General features: G+C 39.7%; 5 protein-coding genes across 6 annotated transcripts; 2 read left to right on the plus strand and 3 right to left on the minus strand.

Annotated features, from left to right (window-relative positions):
- The first annotated feature begins 884 nt into the window (after window positions 1-884).
- LOC135679439 (AAA-ATPase At3g28580-like) lies at window positions 885-1,855 on the plus strand. Its single transcript, XM_065193199.1, has one exon. It carries the CDS (start codon window positions 998-1,000, stop codon window positions 1,853-1,855), a length of 858 nt encoding a protein of 285 aa, XP_065049271.1. The 5' UTR covers window positions 885-997.
- A 580-nt stretch (window positions 1,856-2,435) lies between these two features.
- LOC103999470 (uncharacterized) lies at window positions 2,436-6,916 on the minus strand. 2 transcript variants are annotated; one of them, XM_065188881.1, is made up of 3 exons: window positions 6,763-6,916; window positions 2,802-3,012; window positions 2,436-2,716 (listed from the first exon to the last, which is right to left on the minus strand). In XM_065188881.1, the coding sequence occupies exons 2-3, from the start codon at window positions 2,979-2,981 to the stop codon at window positions 2,615-2,617; spliced, it is 282 nt and encodes a 93-aa protein (XP_065044953.1). In that variant the 5' UTR covers window positions 2,982-3,012; window positions 6,763-6,916; the 3' UTR covers window positions 2,436-2,614. The 2 variants fall into 2 exon arrangements, with proteins under 2 accessions (XP_065044953.1, XP_018678980.2); XM_018823435.2 differs by having other exon boundaries at window positions 6,757-6,914.
- A 506-nt stretch (window positions 6,917-7,422) lies between these two features.
- LOC135677036 (uncharacterized) lies at window positions 7,423-10,126 on the plus strand. The gene is made up of 5 exons (XM_065188896.1): window positions 7,423-7,576; window positions 7,662-7,782; window positions 7,990-8,093; window positions 9,494-9,625; window positions 9,792-10,126. The coding sequence occupies exons 1-5, from the start codon at window positions 7,574-7,576 to the stop codon at window positions 9,816-9,818; spliced, it is 387 nt and encodes a 128-aa protein (XP_065044968.1). The 5' UTR covers window positions 7,423-7,573; the 3' UTR covers window positions 9,819-10,126.
- Window positions 10,127-12,211: 2,085 nt separating this feature from the next.
- Window positions 12,212-14,475, minus strand: LOC103999479 (cytochrome c oxidase subunit 6a, mitochondrial-like). The gene is made up of 4 exons (XM_009421239.3): window positions 14,315-14,475; window positions 14,127-14,233; window positions 14,002-14,044; window positions 12,212-12,440 (listed from the first exon to the last, which is right to left on the minus strand). Exons 1-4 carry the CDS (start codon window positions 14,436-14,438, stop codon window positions 12,400-12,402), a joined length of 315 nt encoding a protein of 104 aa, XP_009419514.1. The 5' UTR covers window positions 14,439-14,475; the 3' UTR covers window positions 12,212-12,399.
- Window positions 14,476-14,919: 444 nt separating this feature from the next.
- LOC103999488 (uncharacterized) lies at window positions 14,920-16,708 on the minus strand. The gene is made up of 2 exons (XM_009421248.3): window positions 16,330-16,708; window positions 14,920-15,390 (listed from the first exon to the last, which is right to left on the minus strand). Exons 1-2 carry the CDS (start codon window positions 16,568-16,570, stop codon window positions 15,098-15,100), a joined length of 534 nt encoding a protein of 177 aa, XP_009419523.2. The 5' UTR covers window positions 16,571-16,708; the 3' UTR covers window positions 14,920-15,097.
- Window positions 16,709-18,553: the final 1,845 nt, after the last annotated feature.

The raw sequence follows: 18,553 nt of genomic DNA on the forward strand, positions 1-18,553 counted from the left end.
ATCTTACCCTGAGAAATCATAGAAAGAATTAATACCACAAATATTACTTTCTTATTATTACATAGGATTATTTACATATATATATATATATATATATATATATATATAATTCGGTAAAAGATTTATTTAGTCGATCCTAAATAGTTGGAAACAAAAATATATAAGTGAACAATCTCACCGAGCCTTTTTATTTCTTCTAAACCTCGTAGCTCTGTGGCTTCGAATAGCAGCAGTGTCTCCTCCTCTTCACGTTTGCCTTAGGCCGGCCATCGTTCTTTTATCTCTAACCAGACGACCAGCGTACAGAGCTCCGCCGGCAGCATGAGCGGTACGGCCATGTCGACACTATACGCCATGATCATGTTTAACGTCATCGGCACGGTGAACCAGCTGCCGGCCATGTTCTACAATTTGTACCGACTCTTCATGCTGTGGTGGTTCAACGAGGTGCATATCATCATCCCCAGGGAGGGCCGGGAGACATTCACCACCAACGGCTTCTACTTCAGCGTGGAGACCTATCTCAACACCATGTCCTCCGATACCGCTCTCCGGTTGAAGTCCGCCACCGACCGCACCGGCCGCCTTCTCATGTTCACCATGGACACTGATGAGACGATAACCGATGTGTTCGTGCCGGATGAGGGTAACAAGGGAAAAGGTAAGGCGATCAAGGTCAAGTGGAGTTACCATCGCCAGCAAATCAGGAGAGGAGATGCAGGGACCACGCAGAAGAAGTTGTATAAGCTCACGCTCGGTGCCCGACAATGGCGACAGGTGGGGAAGCAATACCTTTATCATGTCATGAGGACGAGCCACGAGGCGGTGGCAAAGAACCGAGAACGGATGCTCTTCACCAACTCCGCGCGCAGAGACGAGCTGTGGGAACAGGTGCACGTACTAATCCATCTCCGGTAATATAAATCATGTCAAGAATTATGTAGATCACCAAGTAGCATCGACGCAGGCGGTGTTGGAGCACTCGGCGAGTTTTGCAATGCTGGCTATGGAGCCTAAGAAGAAGCAAGAGATCATCGACGACCTGGAGACCTTCAGCAAGAGCCAAGACTACTATGCCAAGATCGGCAAGGCATGGAAGCGCGGCTACCTTCTCTATGGTCCACCGGGCACCGGCAAGTCCACCATGATCGGATGCATGGCCAACTTCCTCAACTACGATGTCTACGACATCGACCTCACCGCCGTCAAGGACAACACTGAGCTCCGCCATCTCATCGTGAACACTGACAGCAAGTCCATCATCGTGATCGAGGACATCGACTGTTCCCTCCATCTCTCTGGCGCCCGAGAAGCAAAAAAGAGCAACCAGGGAAACAAAGAGAGCGTCGACGAGGAGAAGGGTGATGAGGGGAAGAGCAAAGCGACGTTCTCGGGGCCGTTGAATTTTATCGACGGTCAGAATAAGGGTGAGGGGAAGAGCAAAGTGACGCTCTCGGGGCTGTTGAATTCCGTCGACGGTCTGTGGTCTGCATGCGGAGGCGAGCGTCTTATCGTGTTCACGACGAACCACGTGGAGGAACTCGACCCAGCTTTGATAAGAAGGGGGAGGATGGACGTACACATCGAGCTTGGCTACTGCGGTTTCGAGGCGTTCAAGGTTCTTGCTAAGAATTACTTGGGTGTGGAGGAGCACCCGTTGTTCGAGAAGGTGAAGGACTTGCTGGAGAAGGTGAACATCTCACCGGCGGAGGTTGCAGAGTCGCTGATGCCCAAGAATCTACGCGAAGAGGACAAGGCAAGCCAGTGTCTGAGGGATTTGGTTCGAACACTGGACCAAAAAAAACAGGAAGAGGACGGAGGAAAGGGGAAGAAGGAGACGCAAGTGAAGCAGTAGGAAGAGCACTAGAGGCTGCTTACCTTATCCTCCTCCTCCTCCTCTAGTGGTGGTCCTTTAGTTAATGGTTTTTGCGATGTTTCAGAAGAGCTTTCGTGTTGGATTATAAAAATGAGTCATGACACCCATTGTATCGTGGAGTTGTGTGTGATGGATGGTGGGTGGATTTCCCATGACACGAAGAGAAAAAAAAAAGATCAAATGAGAAAGACTGTCTCGTATTAGATGCAAAGTAATTGCGAAATTAAGTTGAAGTGAGGGAGATAGATTCAAAGGAAGTCCCTCATCTTTTAATAGACCACTTTGAACCATAATTTGTAATGTCAACCCTGATATGTCTTCTCTTGATAATATGAATCCAGAAAATAACATGACCAGTCACTAAACTACTAGCTTCATTCCGTTGTGACACTGCCCTCCGCTTCTACCATTTCATTTCTCTTTGCATCACTTTTATGTTTGCTTTTGTTCCCCAAAGAAACAAGTTTCGAATCCAACGAGGAAAAGAATAACATTTTGTTGAGATGACTAAACCGACCCACATTGGGCAAAGGACCAATAGCAACAACGACAGCAGAAATGTCAGAAAACATGAAGATTACATATATCACCTAAACATGTTTGAGAGTGCAATCAGGTACTATAAGCAACATAAGCAAAGCAAAGCAAAACAAAAATGTCAACTGCTTATTCATACCAACATACCCTGTAGCATATGACTAGCTTATAAATTGTGCAGGAAACAACAGAAACATGGTCTCACATACCCTCCTGGGCCACAGTTGTCTGAAGTGGCAAAGAACTTTCGACTTCTTTAGTTTCCGAAGCCCTCTGCGCAACCACCTTGGACATTCCAAACATCTGAAGATGCAAGTAAAGAGGTTATGGACAAATTCATATTCCAATCGGTGGACGTGAAGCATGTATGCGTGGTCTTTCTGCTGACCTTTTGAATAGTCTTCTTGAAGCAACTCTTATGCTCATCCATCGAAGCATGAATGAATTCATCAATGTGGTCTCTCAGATCCTCCATGAAACTGGCATCATCTGATTTCTTCTTTCGACATGAGGCCATGGCTGGATCAACTGATTGTGACTCTTTGGATTTAGTTTTTTGTGTTTCCATCTTGAGATTAAGGATCTAGTGAAAAATTCCTCTGCACAGTAGACGGGTTACTATAATATACATATTATACAAGATAAAGCAGAAATACAAAATGTAATATCTCTTAATACTCATGCAGAAGTATCATTCCTCATTTCTAATGTAGAACGTATCATAAGGCTAAACAACAAAATATGCAAGAGTTACAACAAGACTTGGATAACATGCTCAGACTTCTTCGAGTTATGATATTCTCTTTGGTCAGTTCCGCAGTGGTAATAGGCACGGCGCGTTTACAGGAAATACATAAGAAGTGAAGCTAGTCTATCTCTTGCTCTGATGAGAAAAAGAGAACACGTTACCACAACCATTAATCAAGAGACATCGTAGATGAACAAGGCATTAAAGACCCACAGTTTAACAGCCAGTTTAAGAATTTTGACATGGCTTAGAGACATACATTTCTATTAGAATTTCTGAATACATAAACTCAAACCATAAATACATATGCAGCCTGGCTTACTCTGCACAGTTGTTCATAAAAAGATGCAAATATAGTAGTTTTGGTTTATACAAGTTCCATAGAACAAAGCATGGGCTGCCTGAAATTCCCATAATATTGATCATGTTTCTTCATCCCTTTCATCATCTCTGTTGTGAGTGAAATAAGGTACATCACACAAATAAATGTGTCTGCTAAATTCAGTTTAGTCACATTTGTGACTGAAATTTCGAATGAACATTCATAATTACTGGTATATAAATTGAGACATGAACATGTGTGCTAATAAAATCAATGAATCAAACAATTAATTTCAGCAAAAAAAATTTATAGAAGATCAGTACATGAAAATGAGTCCTGACCACATTGTGTTTAAGTCCTCATATGATCATTAACTTTAACCCATCTATGAATTAATATAATATTACTTAAGTTTCATGGAAGGATTTAGAGATATGAAGCATATACGAGTATATGCACTCAATATTTGATGAGGGAGAGGCCTAAACCTACAACTGCTGTTATGTATCACCAGACATGAAGAATGAAGCACCACAATGAGCTGTGTTCCGGGAGGGGAAGAGAGGGGGAGAATGCTGTCGGGAAGTGGGGAGCTGCGATGAAGAGAGGAAGAGGGAGGGGAAGACAGGGGCTGCGACAAAGGGGAGAAGAGGGAGGGGAAGGCGGCTGCGGTGGTGGAGGAGGACGAGGGAGAGGGGTGCTATCAAGGTCCGGGGAGTATGCGACAGCGGAGGAGGAAGAGAAGGAGGAGAGAAAGAGATATCGAGGAAGACTTCGTTGCCGCCGCCACCATTCGCCGAGGAAAGCACCACAGCTGCTGTTCACCGGAGAGGAAGACACCACCTGTGATTAGGGCTCACGGTGGCATTGTGGATTGTTTGATATGATTCATTCAGACCAAATCAAAGTAAATTGAGCTTGACCATGCACGTTGTTTGAGCTCAACTCAGGCTGGACCAAGGCTGGGTTTGAATCAATGCTTGGGTCCAACCAAGCATTGGTTTCATAGCATGTTGTTAGATGAGAGGTAGTTCACGTTTGCAATATTTTTGGTTTAGATTACAGTTGGGTTTCTCCAAGTTTGCATAGTCTCATTTAATCTTATTTTAGTTTGTATTTTTTAAACCTAGGCAGCTAACCTGTTGTCGTTTTTCTTTTTTTTGGAAGGAAAAGGAAACTACATTAACTTACTGAGCAAATACAAAACTATGAACTTGCAGATCCTCTGCAGCATACAAAAAGTGAGAACTGTGGTTTCTGCCAAAAAGTGAGAACCTGTTGTCAATTGAAGAGACAATAGGTACAAAGCTAAGTTTCTCGTACTAACCAACAACGCGAATAACAAGTAAACGTTGATCGATTATTACATTTATTTGTGATATTAAAGTCTGAACTATCCTCAATTAAGATGTTCAAGAAGAGTTCAGAATGGCATAAATATTCTGAATAATACAATATAGGTGATTCCTCAAGCTCTGTAATTGGAACAGGTTAGATCGAGCATTTACTTGCAAATAATTACTATCACCTTCGCTGAAATGTCTATCCTTTTTTTACTCAATCTAGTATTTTGCATCATGTCACTTTTACCGATATCTTTCTTGTTTTTTTTTATAAATTTTCATTGGCTATTCGATCTCTATTGCATGTGTCTTCTATATTCTGATACCAACTATTGAATGATTGATTACGGCTCATCACAAATCTCAAGTTCATTGTGTCATGTTCACAAGCCACAAGTGCAACCTCACACATGATAAGTTGAATAGATGATTCTAAGAATCATAAGATGATTCACTGCATCACACATGATAAATTGTCTAAGCAATTTTTGTCCCTTTAGTTTGGATTTAACCTTAGTGTCCAAGTCAAAAGGCTCTATGATTAATTTTAATGTCTTATTACCTTGACATATGCAATCTAAACATGATGCCATCATAAGAAGAGCAAGATAAAAACTTAAACGTAAAATATAAACAAGCAGACATCTAAATCATAAGGCAACTTTAGTGAGAATGTGAGTTAAATGGTCAAAATAAAATGCTCTCTTTGGTGAATCATTGAATCCTAATATTTTAGAATTTTGGTTTCATTAAAGCTTAAAAATGCTTTTTCTCTTTACCCTGAACCTAGTATTTTAGAAATAAATTCAGCAACTGGCTAAAATGATCCATCATTTCTCCATTGTTATGAATGCTGTCCTATGATAACTACAAATGATTCAACCAAAGTTTGCTCCATGAGTTCTCTTTAAGTTTGCTATCGTTTATCTATTGATGACCAGATATCCAAGTCCGGATCATAACAAATGGATAGGCCTCAAACAAGGATAATGTACTTTCATAATGAACATATGTCAAGCTTGAGAATTTGCAATTGACATCAAAGGAATTAGAAAAACAACATCATCCAAGAAAAGAAATAGAAAGAAAAGGCAAAGTGAGTTTACCACCATTATTTTTCATGTACAATCAAAGGGATTATATGAAAATCACAACACATAAAACCTTCTTGGCACGAAATAACCTGCACCAGACAATTACGCACACATCCTAGCTCATGCAAATGAACAGAAATACTCCACTGCTAAGAGAAAATAAGGGGTGGAGCATGTATAACCACAACAGCTTTAAGATCAAGGCAAAGGATGCTATAGATTTTAGCTCTTCTGATAGTCGGATGCACTAAATTCCATCAGAAAACGAGCAAAGAACACTAATACCAGTCTCTTACTCCAATAGTATCACTTCTTGCGAAATGATAACCTTCTAAAATAATTATTTGTTCCCGCAACATTCTCAATAACTAAAACAAGTTCCAAGTTGATCGAAGGATGATCAGCTAATCCAACATCTTGCAAGTCCAAGGAACACCCCAAAATCTTGTAGCAGTTTTGCCGTTGCTGCATCTAACATCAAAGAACCCAACTCCAGAGCCCCTCCACTATCACTAGTCTCGAGGAAGTACAAACGCAAGGTATGCACATAAATGAATCGTAAATAAACTTCGTATCGTTTAGCTCTCAGGTAAGGCTAAAATTAGGGCATTTTCCTTTACACAACTAAAGCTCAACTTTCTGCAGGCATTAACAGTCGAAATCATAAATCTAAATAAACCAATCAATGAAACAACGGTAAGACCATCCTAATCGTTCTTTCTTCCCCATAAACACGCATTTTCTGCAGGCATTCTCAAACAGATAACACCAATGACGGATCAAGAAACATGTTATATGCGCAAGAAAAACGGAAAAAGTAGAGATCAGATGCCCACATACACCTGTGGAGAGCGAGCAGGTGATTAGGAGGCGACGAAGATGAGATCGCTGTGACGTGATTTGATTCTTATTGAAGAAAGCTCGGCTTGTTTGTGGTCTTGAGGAACAAGGCACAGCGAGAGGAGGGTTCTGGATTGAGAAAGACACTTCCACTCGTTTACCTGTTACCCAATTTAAGACCTTCACTGTTATTATACTTGTGTAAGGATTTCGCGTGGGACCCACGTATAGCAGTCGAGACGGGTATGATCCGAACCAGAAGTTCGTTTCATATTTATTTTATTTATTTATTTGATTCAAGGAAGAGGATATAGACACGGGTCGGATTTATGATGACCCGTTAAAATCTGGATCCGGGTCAAGTTTTGAGAAGGGGATATGAGAATATGAACAAAGACCCGACTTCATTCTTTGCCGGGTTAGGAGAAGGGGATGTGAACGCGGATCTGCGATCCGTTAAAGATCCGACTTGAACTGGTGATCCTCTAATGGGCTCTGCACCATTTTTTTTTTGAATTCAAACTTGTACCCGAATCCAATTGAGGTAAAATAATAATAATAATAATAATAATAATAATAACCCGATTTAACTATTTATGTTATCATCACTATATAGTTTTTTAGTTATTGGGCCCTTAACGAGTTATGCCGAAATTGAATCCAAATTAAGCCCAATAGACGTCCTTTTAAGTTTCAAGTTCAACGCAGCAGGAGCAATTAGGGCAAACAATAAAGCAAAGGGGTTTGACGGGACAGCGCTGCCACTCGCTTTTGTCCTCCTGTTCGATCGATCGACCGGCGGAGGAAGCAGCCATGGTAGGCGGAACTCCTTCTCCAATCTTTTGTGTTGTTGCATCTCTGTTTGTTTCGTGGCTGAATCGCTTCTGTCTGCTTGAGTCAGAGCACGGAGGCGGTGAACCCGAAGGCGTATCCCCTGGCTGACGCCCAGCTGACCATCACCATCCTCGACCTCATCCAGCAGGCCGCCAACTACAAGCAGCTCAAGAAAGGCGCCAATGAAGGTTTCCTCTGTCACCATTATCATCTTCGTCTTTTCTCTCCCTCTTTTGCGGTAGTAGTAGTCGTTGCTTTTCGCCTTCAAAATCGGACCTTTTCCGATTTGTCCTTTGTCTTTTGTTGGGATGTTGATCCATGTGCTTGCATCTGCTTCGTGGTGCCTTCGATGACTGACAGCGGTTACTTTTTCTTGAAAAACATCTTGTTTTTAGCTACCAAGACTCTGAACAGAGGAATATCGGAGTTCGTGGTGATGTCGGCAGACACGGAGCCGCTCGAGATCCTCCTTCATCTCCCATTGCTTGCTGAGGACAAGGTATGGTTTCTCTTCAGAGCTTGGTGGTAACTAGAAACTAAGTTGAGTTGATGAGCAGGTGTTAGGTGTTCAGTGTAGCAGAATAGAGTTTGTTGAATTAATATGATGCTTTAGCATGTGTATTAATCCTAACGTCGGTTCCAGATGTATGTTTGGAACCTTTTTGATTGTTTTAATGTGGAATTTATTCAAAAGTTAGATGCCTGAACAACTTTTGAAGCGCATGATTAAGAATCTGGGTTCAAGAAACTCTCGCGCAATGCTTTGGTTAGAACTAATGAGCTCATATGGGATGTTGGAACATTTAAAAATTAATGTTATGATACCAACATTAGGGTTTTAAAAACCATGTTGAGATTTTTTTTTTTTTTTCTCATCAGATGTTGCTACAGCCAGTACTCTTTATATTAATCATGTGGTAGGTAGACAATAAAACAACTGGACAATTCACTATATATAGGTTGAATACCTTTATTGAAGTCTCAGGATTTTGAGGGTAAATGAACTTTGATAATGTATTTGGATTAAATCTTTTTCATCCCTGGACAGATGAATTGGGAAAATGTTTATTTGCACGAGTTCATGACGTTCATTTTTTTCAAAAATTATCTAGGTAGTGGAATATAATGACATCATATTTCAACCCCAAGGGTTCCAGTTGCAGCACTTGTTGCTTCCATCATCATCATCATCATCATCACCAACTCAGGAAGGGTGCTATGTTTACTCATTCTATTTAAGTTTAAAAAGTTTTCAAAATCCAAAGTTTTGTCTCAAATCCAAATTTCCTTTACTTATAGCATTTCAACTTGTAAATGTGGAAGAACAGTGATACACTGCTTTGTGAATGGTCTACCTTGTTCATGTATTTGTCCAACTGCACTCTTATCCTTTGGCACAAAAATATTCCTGGGTAAGGATTCTAGGTTCGATATCCTCTCATAAATGCATGAAAAATGATATTAACTGTTTGACATGGATTAAATTCTCTTTGTTCTCAAGGCAATGCATTTAGAAGATACTCACCTTTGTGGCACTTGTTGCCGGTTCTAAGTGCATATTAGGACCATATAGTGGAACTAGTGTTTCCTAATCATTGCATCTAACCGCTTAGCAAGTCGTGGTGGAACAGCTTTTCTCTGGGTTAATAGCAGTTATATCCTACAAAATTCTATGTTGTAAATATTATTTTTGATTAAAATTTTGTGGTTGTTGTCTTTCTTTAGTATCAACATAGAACAGATAAGATTTTGCAATTTCAATGTGTTGATTACATGTTGAATGAAAATTTTCATTAGGCCAAGGCCCTCAGTAAATTATTCTGCTATATCTAAATTTTGAAGTGTCACCTGCAAATACTGCTATCCCTAAATTTAATTTTCACTTTTCCCTGATGCCAGAATGTGCCATACGTCTTTGTTCCTTCCAAACAAGCACTTGGTCGGGCTTGTGGAGTTACAAGGCCTGTGATTGCTTGTTCTGTGACTAGCAACGAAGGTAGCCAGTTGAAATCCCAAATACAGCAACTCAAGGTGAACTTTCTCACTAACTTTTTAGCCTGTTTTCAGTGACCCCCCTTATTTCTTGTTTTCCCCTTAGCTTGTGCATGAATCTTACCTTTTCCTTGTACCATCGTGCATTCCCTTTTAGCTTTATTTTGGCACACCTCAGCACTAAGTTGCTCTCATCGGACTGCAGGATGCTATTGAGAAGCTGCTCATATAGACGATCAATTTTCAGCATGATAGGCTTCCTATGAGAGTTTCAAGGAGGCTTGGACTGATGTAGGCCTCATTTTATTAGAGCGCGGAGTACGATGAGATTTAATAGTGCTAAGGTTACGAAAACTACCTTTCCCATTACCATCCGGTCACTTGTTTTAGTCTTGGAAATGCTAGTAACTAAAACAAGGCAGAAAATTACATGACTACTGTTGGTTTCTTAATAATCTTCTAGTGCTGCTAGATGCTAATCACTTTATGGATATTCCTTTTCGAGGATATGTTATTTGGTGCTTCCCTAGCTATACCTCATTCATTGGTCCTCTGTGACCCCAGGTGATCAAGGTCCAATGCATTGGTCGGTGATCAAAGATATATAAGCAATCTCTTGCCAATAGCCTCGTGCGTGCAGGATTAGTCATGTGTTGGGCTATGCTGCTTTGTGATAGCTTTCATTACTAGGGTACATCCTCATCTTTATTCCTCTTTTAAGTCAAGGATTAAGGAAGTCCAGTATGAATCGAGATAACTGCAGAATAAAACAAGGTGATCATCCGGTAAGCACAAATCCTCCTCCCTAACAAGTAAGAATGATTAAGCTCAGGGTTGTTTCTAACCAATCCCATGCGTTACGTTTCACTCTTCCGGTGCAAATGGGTAAAATATGTCATTCAAGAGCTTGCACTTGTCTCGAAGCACGTGGGAGTGGAATCATAACACACAACAGAAGTTGAATAAACGTTACGATAACAAGTTGACGGGTTCAAAAGATGATGGCCACAATCTTTTGGTTACGTCAGTCATGCTAACTTGCATGGTTTGACCTCTTTTTTTTTTCTTTTCTTTTCTTTTCTTTTCTTTTCTTTTCTTTTCTTTTTGCCTAATCCTCCCATGTCGAATGGATTATGGACGAGATAGAATATTAACTCGATAATATCAATTTTTTGCCCCAATTGGTGAGTGCTTCAGACCAGGTTCAGGACAATAGATGTTCTTGGCAACCGTTAATGATTTAATAAACAAGCCGAAAAAAATCTTTAATACCTAAACATTCATAAGCTCGCTTCCCAAAAAAAAAAATCTCTCCATTCATGACAATCTTTCTCTCGGCTAGCAATGTGCTAAAAGTAAAAAAAATAGCAAAATTAACTTGCCAATGTGAAATATGAGGAGAGTCAGCGTAGATAGTGTTAATCATTATCAATAAAGAGATTTAAATTCTAATTACATAGACAGATATTGTTTCTGTGGTTCCAATCCTAATTATACCAAGATTAACGGGAACAAGGTTACTTTTATACCAATGTTGAAAGTTTTGCAGACATATTATGATGAATCTTCTTCTTTAACTATAGCTAGATATGGGCATTTTATTTATGCAATCCAGTCATTCAATAAGATCCAACTTGAATCAATTAATAAAAGCACCATTTGGCTTTCCTTTTGATAATATCATTTTTCTTTTTACTTGTATATGATTTTGTGGACAAAGAGGAATCAATATTATTGCAAAATATTTCAACCAATCCAAGGTTTTGTATTGATTACAGAAGGCCATCAGGAGTTATCAATGAATCTATTTCAGGTGGATTAGTAGTAAAACATAAGCGACAAAATATTAGCCAAATCATTTCCACAACAATTATATGACCACATTTAAATCAAGTTGCATATCACTTGCCATTTAATTACCCTAAGGAAATATGCAAATATATATACGAGTGAATTCTTGATGCTTCTAATGGTAATGTTAACAGTTGTTATTATTACAACAGATGCATGCATGCTAATTATTGGGGTTAATTCCTTTGACGGAAACACACTTACAGTTGATCCTCAGCTGTATTCAAGTTGGCATCCCCTCCAAGACCGTTGCCAAAATGTGTCTGCTGCAGGTGAGGGATGAAGTCCACATTTAGAGGACAAATATCTGCAATAAAAGGTAACACGTAAGGAAGTTGGAGGAACGTTTAACAGTGCCATTGCTGGTGCCCAGTGACAGTCATGTAATCTCTGGATTTGCTTCCTGAAGCCATTAGAGCAAATCCAAGACAGTGGCTTAATGTTGTATATCTGGATTTGCTTCCTGATACAAAAATTGTGAAATGATGTTCATTTATGCACAGTGGCCCAACACAACATTCCAAATAATTTCAACTAGATGTCTTACCAACATCGACAATATTTGGATACTAAACGTTGCGATCATATTTATATAGAAAAATGAACCTTTGCCATTTCAGGTCTGTGAGAAGCAGTATCAGCTCTTGATGCCTTCACTTCCTTTGCTTGAATCATGTCCACTCTGATTGATCTAGTATTTCTTTGGATCATGAAACATGCTCTATGCCAGACGCAACATGTGCCATCACCCACCACCAAATGAACTCATGAAAATTGAGGGGAAATACTATCATTCTCTTGAAAACTTAAAAAGTATGACAATTAAAATCTCACAAATTCATGAGGTTTAGACATTATTGGAAGATAACATAAAAACAGAAGAAGTTTCCAAAGTGAATCTGAGTCTTGACATTCTCCACAATGGAACACTAGACAAGAAGATTGACATTTTAAGTGGTTGTCTAGTGATCAGCATGCTTCTTCTCAAAGAGACTATCAGGACCTGGAAAATATAACGGACGTCAATAAGAATGAAAAGAAACCAAAGAGAAACGTTTATAAGAACAAAATTGCAAAGTACAGAGTAGATGTACTGTGTACATTTGTAGTTCTTGTAACATGTATACAAAACATACAAGAAACAAATGCACCACTTGTAAATAAAAATTAGAGGAACAGATAAACACAGAAAAACATTAGAATGGTCTAAAGAGCTGGGTCCTAACTTCTAACCAATATGCTTAGCATGCAGCATAGCATAGTGCTGATATGTGAAAAATTACATAATAATATCAAATCTATGAGAAATGAGACTGGTACCTGATGTAGTACATCATATACAACTAGATAGATTAGGGAATAAGCAAAAGGATGCCTGCCTATCGAGTCTGGACCTGCTATTGCAAAAAAATTCTAAGTTGCTACCAAGTCCAAATTGCATACCCCGACATTATCTCAAGTTGCTACAAATTAAAAAGGAGTATCAGATCTCCCATCAGCGGGGCCGGTGGATACGTAAATTGAGTTGTCTCAGGGACAAGTGTTATTTGTTTCAAATAAAATTTCAGTCGACCACAAAAAGCCTACTAAAACATACACAAAATTGAGAGAAAGTGTTAGGAATCAAGTATGTGTTCAAGAAAAGAAGGTTGAAAGGATTCTATAAGACAGGCATCAGAAGATTATCTTAGTTACCGGGCCTTTTTCTCAGAATTAACACTGCTCAATGACTAGATGCTATAAAGCAAGCATAATTAAGAAGTGACAGAAAAATATCATAGGGCAAAAGATCCATATAGTTGACTCAATTAATTGGGATTTTATGGCATTCTTGTTGTACAGAAAAATATCATAGCTTGTCTCTTAAACGATATCGCAATTTAAACACAAGCACTACCTGATAAACATGTGCTAATTTACAAGAGGAAATTTGTAACCTTGAACAATTACAACCACCGATATTCTTAATAACAATTACAACCACCGATATTCTTAATAATCAATCTATATCTTAGGCTCATGTAACAAACGCATGATCTCTCCCACTTGTTATACAACCAATGCAGTGGCACACACAAAAAAGAATCTTGATTTCTCATAGTTCTTCATCCCCAAGAAATGTCTAAGAAGAACATAGTTCTTTTTTGCCCAAACAAATTACAAAAGCACCCAGCTTGAAGGACACCATAATTCACCTAAAGTAACGAAGTCTTTAGCTGTCAGATGGTAAGGTAGATGGTTTTATCATTTTAACTAACAGATGATGCCAATGCATTTCTAACTCCGAAGGAGTATTTGGTTACCGATACTCAACAGCTGGTCAACATATAAAATCAAGAATCAACAGATCTCTTTGATATACAAATTAGGGCTTTAACAACAACCGTTACACAGATTACGTTGTCACAATCTCATCATCGGCAATATAAGTCCATCGAATAAATAAATTAAAACACAACCTTACGACACGAGAAGAATTCAACTACTGCATAATTCAACAAAATCAATCCAATTCATTCACATCGACAAAAAACACAAAAAAATTCAGGTTATGGAAAACAAACCCCAGGGGAATTCCTTGTTGCGAATGTGCAAGTAAGGATAAGCCTGCAACGAATACAAGATTAAACATGAAAATCAATTCCGACTTCGTCGTCATGATCGTTACCAGAGAATCAGTAAAGTATACCGGGGGTTCTTCGTGGTGGGGATGGCCCTTGGAGAGGTTATAGATGGCGAGGGTCGTGCAGGTCACGATCCCGGCATACGTTATCTTCTCCCATTTCGCGGTCTCATCTGCAACGATCGCAACAAGTAAACATCGATTCCAAGGACGAATCGGAATGAGAAGGAAAAACGAACGAAGGGAAGCTTTACGGGCGTCATCGTGGGCGGAGGCGGAGAAGCTCCTCTTGGCTGGGGCGACGGCGTTGCTCTTCGCTCCCCGGCGGAGGAGAAACGACGCCGATCGAAGGCCGGATCTCGCCATTGACGCCGCCATGTCTCTCCGTCTCTCTTGCTAGATTGAACGGATTTGCTTCTCCAATCATACCTGGTTTAGGTTTTAACCAATGGGATCAATCTAAACCCGAATCCGCCACATGGCCTACTAGATCCGGACCCGCTACTGAACTTCTAGATCCGAACCCCGACACCGGTGCTACCAAACCCAAACCCGTCATCTGGACCCGAGTTTGCTCACCAACAATACGACCAATTTTATCACCGATTTTGTTTTTAATTGGGTATCCTAAATCTAAGAGTAATAATCTAATTAAGATTCATATGTTTTTATTATATAGAAAACGAGAAATTTCATTAAGCTGCTATCTTATTAATTTCTTGAAGAATTCCGCTTCAATTTCTTTTCTTCGCTAATTAAAATCCTAAAATTGGTTTTTTTTTCTTTTTACTTATTTATCTCCAATTTTTATTCTTGCCGTGAAATTAACCAGCATGGGTACAGTAATTAAGCACGAATATCTCAGCATATGATATCTTCCATTTCATGATTACATTTGGGAAACACATGTAAACATGTGAACTGCACAAGGATTGACGATTCCATCAACTACTCAATGGAAATTATTTTGGTCAATCTGCATCTCCGAATGTGGCAATGATTTCCTGCAACAGTACGTACATGCATGGTGAAATCGATTAAGATCTGGTCCTGTGACTCAAGATTAGGGTTCCTGCTGTATACACACGGATGCTTTCTCCAACCGAGGACAACGTTATATGTTTGGAGCGTACACCTGAGACAAGATCACAGAAGGAACCCTTCTTCGGCACGCGAAGAACCCTAACAATGCAATCTTCTTCCAGCTTTGGGTTTGCGTGCAGATGGGAAGGGAGGTCTACAATGAACTCTCCGTAGTCATCGGTTAATCCATAGGCCCAGCTAAGCTCCCTTCTCCCTTCGGTTTTGCATGCAACTGCAACCTTGGCACCTTCAGAACACAGCCAAGTTGATGTCAGTGAATCTGTCATTTGAACGAACACGAAAGTTACAGATGTTATGTTTGTGTTGTCTAGTCATCATCATCCACTATGCTATGCTGCTTTTGTTTCCTCCCTGTGAAAGCTTGCTATGATATAGCTCTCAGATGACACAACATTTGATCTACCTGTGCAAGCATGAAGTTTGGTATAGGGGATGTGAACAATATGGACTGTTACCTAAAACTTCACTGTTTCTATAGAAGAGATTGATCAAACTTTATGCTTGTTTCACATAAACTGTAAGTAATTGAAGATGTTATGCCTTGGGAGTGTTGGGACAATCTTGTCAAAGACCTGAAATATTTTAGTGATAGATGTGATGGTAGTAAAGAAACGCAACAAGCACATGAGCGAGCGAGAGAGAGAGAGAGAGAGAGAGAGAGAGCTATTAGTTGCATCTTCCTCACCTAAGTTTCAGTGTTCAAGTTTCATCAGCAACCTCGCATCTGTACTCATGCAAAGAACACTTAGGTTACGTGAGCTTGTGGGAGGAAGCAACCTTGTGCATCGTCTTTACATTGATACACAAAGTACTAATTAGCCAGATTTACCGAACAAGATTATAGGATGGCTTGTCACAGCTTCTTCCTGAACTGATAGAAACCCTTGCTTCAGATCTACTCACCAAACATTTGATACTGACCATTCTACCTATTTGTGATTGCTGACAATTTCATTAATGATTGAGATAAAACCTCATGAGAGCAAAAAGATCATCCTCCGAAACTACACGAGAAGAGTTGAGGAGAAGAAATAGATTGGAAAGATGACAGAAAGATTTGAAGGAGTCGCATTAGAACAAACACATGATGATCATGTATTGATCGATATATATAGATGGAATCTAATGGCGGTGTCAGAACGCATGGGAATCAAGTAAGGCTAACCTGGGACGTTGGATGTGAAGAGGCCGGGACTTCGGTGCATGCGTGCACTGCAGAGAAGGGTTCCGGTGACGAGCACGGTGGACAGCCTCTCGTCTCCATATCCTGCAACCCGGACGAGCTCGGCGTGCGCGAGCTGCATGGCCGTGCCCTCGCTCATCACCGCGGCGCATGGGGTGGGGAAGACGAAGAGAAGAACAGCCATCAACACGGAGACGCTTTGGAATTCGTGCTTCCACACCATCCTTGTGCTCTCCCCTCGTAGTTTCTACCTCTACTCCTTCCAAAAAGAAAGAGAAGGGATCACTACTACTAGTTGGCAATGCTTTCTCCCTTGCTTTGGATTTTGAGGAGGAGATCAGTCCCCACGCTGAAGGGTTGATCTTAGATGGCTGTCGACTACAGAAATGGCTTTCCTTTGATTGTAATTTACGAGAATGGCAACGGTTTGCTGGCGATGGTGATGGATGTTCTACAGCCGTACGTATGTGTAAAGACTTGAACATGCTTCTCTTTGAATGTCTCATGTTGTATTCCTATGGCGGTAATATCCATATTAAAGGACCGGTCACTTGACTTCCATCACCTTGATTTACTTAAAGGTTTTTGCACTAAGATATTTCTTCTTAGTACCTAGTATCTAGAAGATTTTATATTATATTATATATTATATGATAAATTTAAAAAAAAACTCATATATTTGATAAATTTATATAGAGCGTCCAACTTTTAAAAATTCTTGCAAAATACCATTTGTTCTCTAAACCGGTAGTTTTAGCCCCAACCCCCATCAAACTTGTCTTCATCATTATTTTCTTTTTCCTTTGCCCTACCAAACATATCGTAAATCTTACCAACTCTTATCGAATCCATCCTTATTCGTCTCAACCTCATGATAGGAAGGAATTGGTACAGAGATGACAACAGCCCTCGTGTGAGGAAAGAGGGGGCGTGAGGACTGTTGCCACCTTCGTTAACCCCACTAGCCCCCTTAAGACTTATTATCACCTTTGTGGCCCCTCCTTCCTCATGTGAGGGCTACGAATAATGATACTGATCGCCTATAAAATGGGTGAAGATGGTGAGAGCAAGATAGTTGGTCCAATAAAGGCTAAGGGTAAAAACGATAATAGGTCCTAGAGGGCAAAGGAGTCGGAGGTGATGATAGTGGCGGAGGTAGTGTAGGGGCACTGCAAAGCAAAGGCAAGTTTAACGAGGGCCAAGAGTAAAATTATTATTTATGAAAAAAATTAATGCTTTGTAAAAATTTGTCAGAGATAAGAGTTTTTTTTTTATTTACATGCATGCATATATATATATATATATATATATATATATATATATATATATATATATATATATATATATATATATTCCAGAATCAGCTTCAATTTTTTTCCTATATTATTCAGGATATTGTATTCTATTCATAATTTATTTCACACCATTAACTTCATTTTAAAAAATTAATCACAAGAGGATGAATTACTATGCAAATTGGTATGCCAACAATTCAAAGATCCCGTGGGAACATGTAAGAGTCTTACTATATAATGGTCACCTTCATAACATTCTCCTACACTTGGCTCGATATGGCCACCTTGATAACTTTGAATGGAGTTGTAATATGCACATAGCTGTAATTGGAATCCCGTCTCCATATGAGTATCCTCTCAATGCAGAGCTGAGCTTTCCTTAGGCACAATCACCATGGATTCAACCTCTTCCAACATAACTCCTTCTTCTTCTTCTTCGTATTTTGTGATATCTTAAAAAGGAGTTGTGCCCCCCAACAAATCTTCTAATCTTTTGTTGGAATTTAATTATGTCAAATGATTTCTTTCAATTATATCACTCTCTTCTTGCAAATTCAAACGTAGGCAAACACTAAAACGTTACATGCATACCTTCGAAGGAAAGTGATCCTTTGCCGATTACATTTGTTGCTTAGAAGTGAAAGAAAAATTAAGATCGAAGACAAGGGTAGTCAAGTAATTGCATGGGAAAGTTCTACAGCAAGTCAAACGAATCAAGAACAAGGCATAAGAGCTCAATGGTGCTTTACGTTAAGGTAGTCCAACCTCCCAAGGAAGGAAGGATATGGGAGGCATAAAGATGGTAGCAAAGAGCAAATGGTTGGTTGCCAAACTCCCCCATAAACAACAAGTAGTTTATCCATGTCCCCTAGTTTTCTAGTCTACTCTCAACCATCTATCTCACAATGGTG

Source organism: Musa acuminata, chromosome BXJ1-1 (genome assembly GCF_036884655.1).
Source record: "Musa acuminata AAA Group cultivar baxijiao chromosome BXJ1-1, Cavendish_Baxijiao_AAA, whole genome shotgun sequence".
NCBI lineage: Eukaryota > Viridiplantae > Streptophyta > Magnoliopsida > Zingiberales > Musaceae > Musa > Musa acuminata.

Excerpts from the sequence above, each read along its gene's own strand:
- LOC103999470 (XM_065188881.1), bottom strand. The coding sequence starts at position 2,981 with ATGGAAACACAAAAAACTAAATCCAAAGAGTCACAATCAGTTGATCCA. Across the intron at positions 2,717-2,801 it reads TCAAGAAGACTATTCAAAAG|ATGTTTGGAATGTCCAAGGT; the intron begins GTCAGCAGAAAG and ends TTGCATCTTCAG.
- LOC103999479 (XM_009421239.3), bottom strand. The coding sequence starts at position 14,438 with ATGGCGGCGTCAATGGCGAGATCCGGCCTTCGATCGGCGTCGTTTCTC. Across the intron at positions 14,234-14,314 it reads CTCCGCCCACGATGACGCCC|ATGAGACCGCGAAATGGGAG; the intron begins GTAAAGCTTCCC and ends CGATCGTTGCAG. Across the intron at positions 12,441-14,001 it reads CAACAAGGAATTCCCCTGGG|GTCCTGATAGTCTCTTTGAG; the intron begins GTTTGTTTTCCA and ends TATATTTTCCAG.
- LOC103999488 (XM_009421248.3), bottom strand. The coding sequence starts at position 16,570 with ATGGTGTGGAAGCACGAATTCCAAAGCGTCTCCGTGTTGATGGCTGTT. Across the intron at positions 15,391-16,329 it reads CTTCACATCCAACGTCCCAG|GTGCCAAGGTTGCAGTTGCA; the intron begins GTTAGCCTTACT and ends TGTGTTCTGAAG.
- LOC135679439 (XM_065193199.1), top strand. The coding sequence starts at position 998 with ATGCTGGCTATGGAGCCTAAGAAGAAGCAAGAGATCATCGACGACCTG.
- LOC135677036 (XM_065188896.1), top strand. Across the intron at positions 7,783-7,989 it reads CAAGAAAGGCGCCAATGAAG|CTACCAAGACTCTGAACAGA; the intron begins GTTTCCTCTGTC and ends TCTTGTTTTTAG. Across the intron at positions 9,626-9,791 it reads CCCAAATACAGCAACTCAAG|GATGCTATTGAGAAGCTGCT; the intron begins GTGAACTTTCTC and ends ATCGGACTGCAG.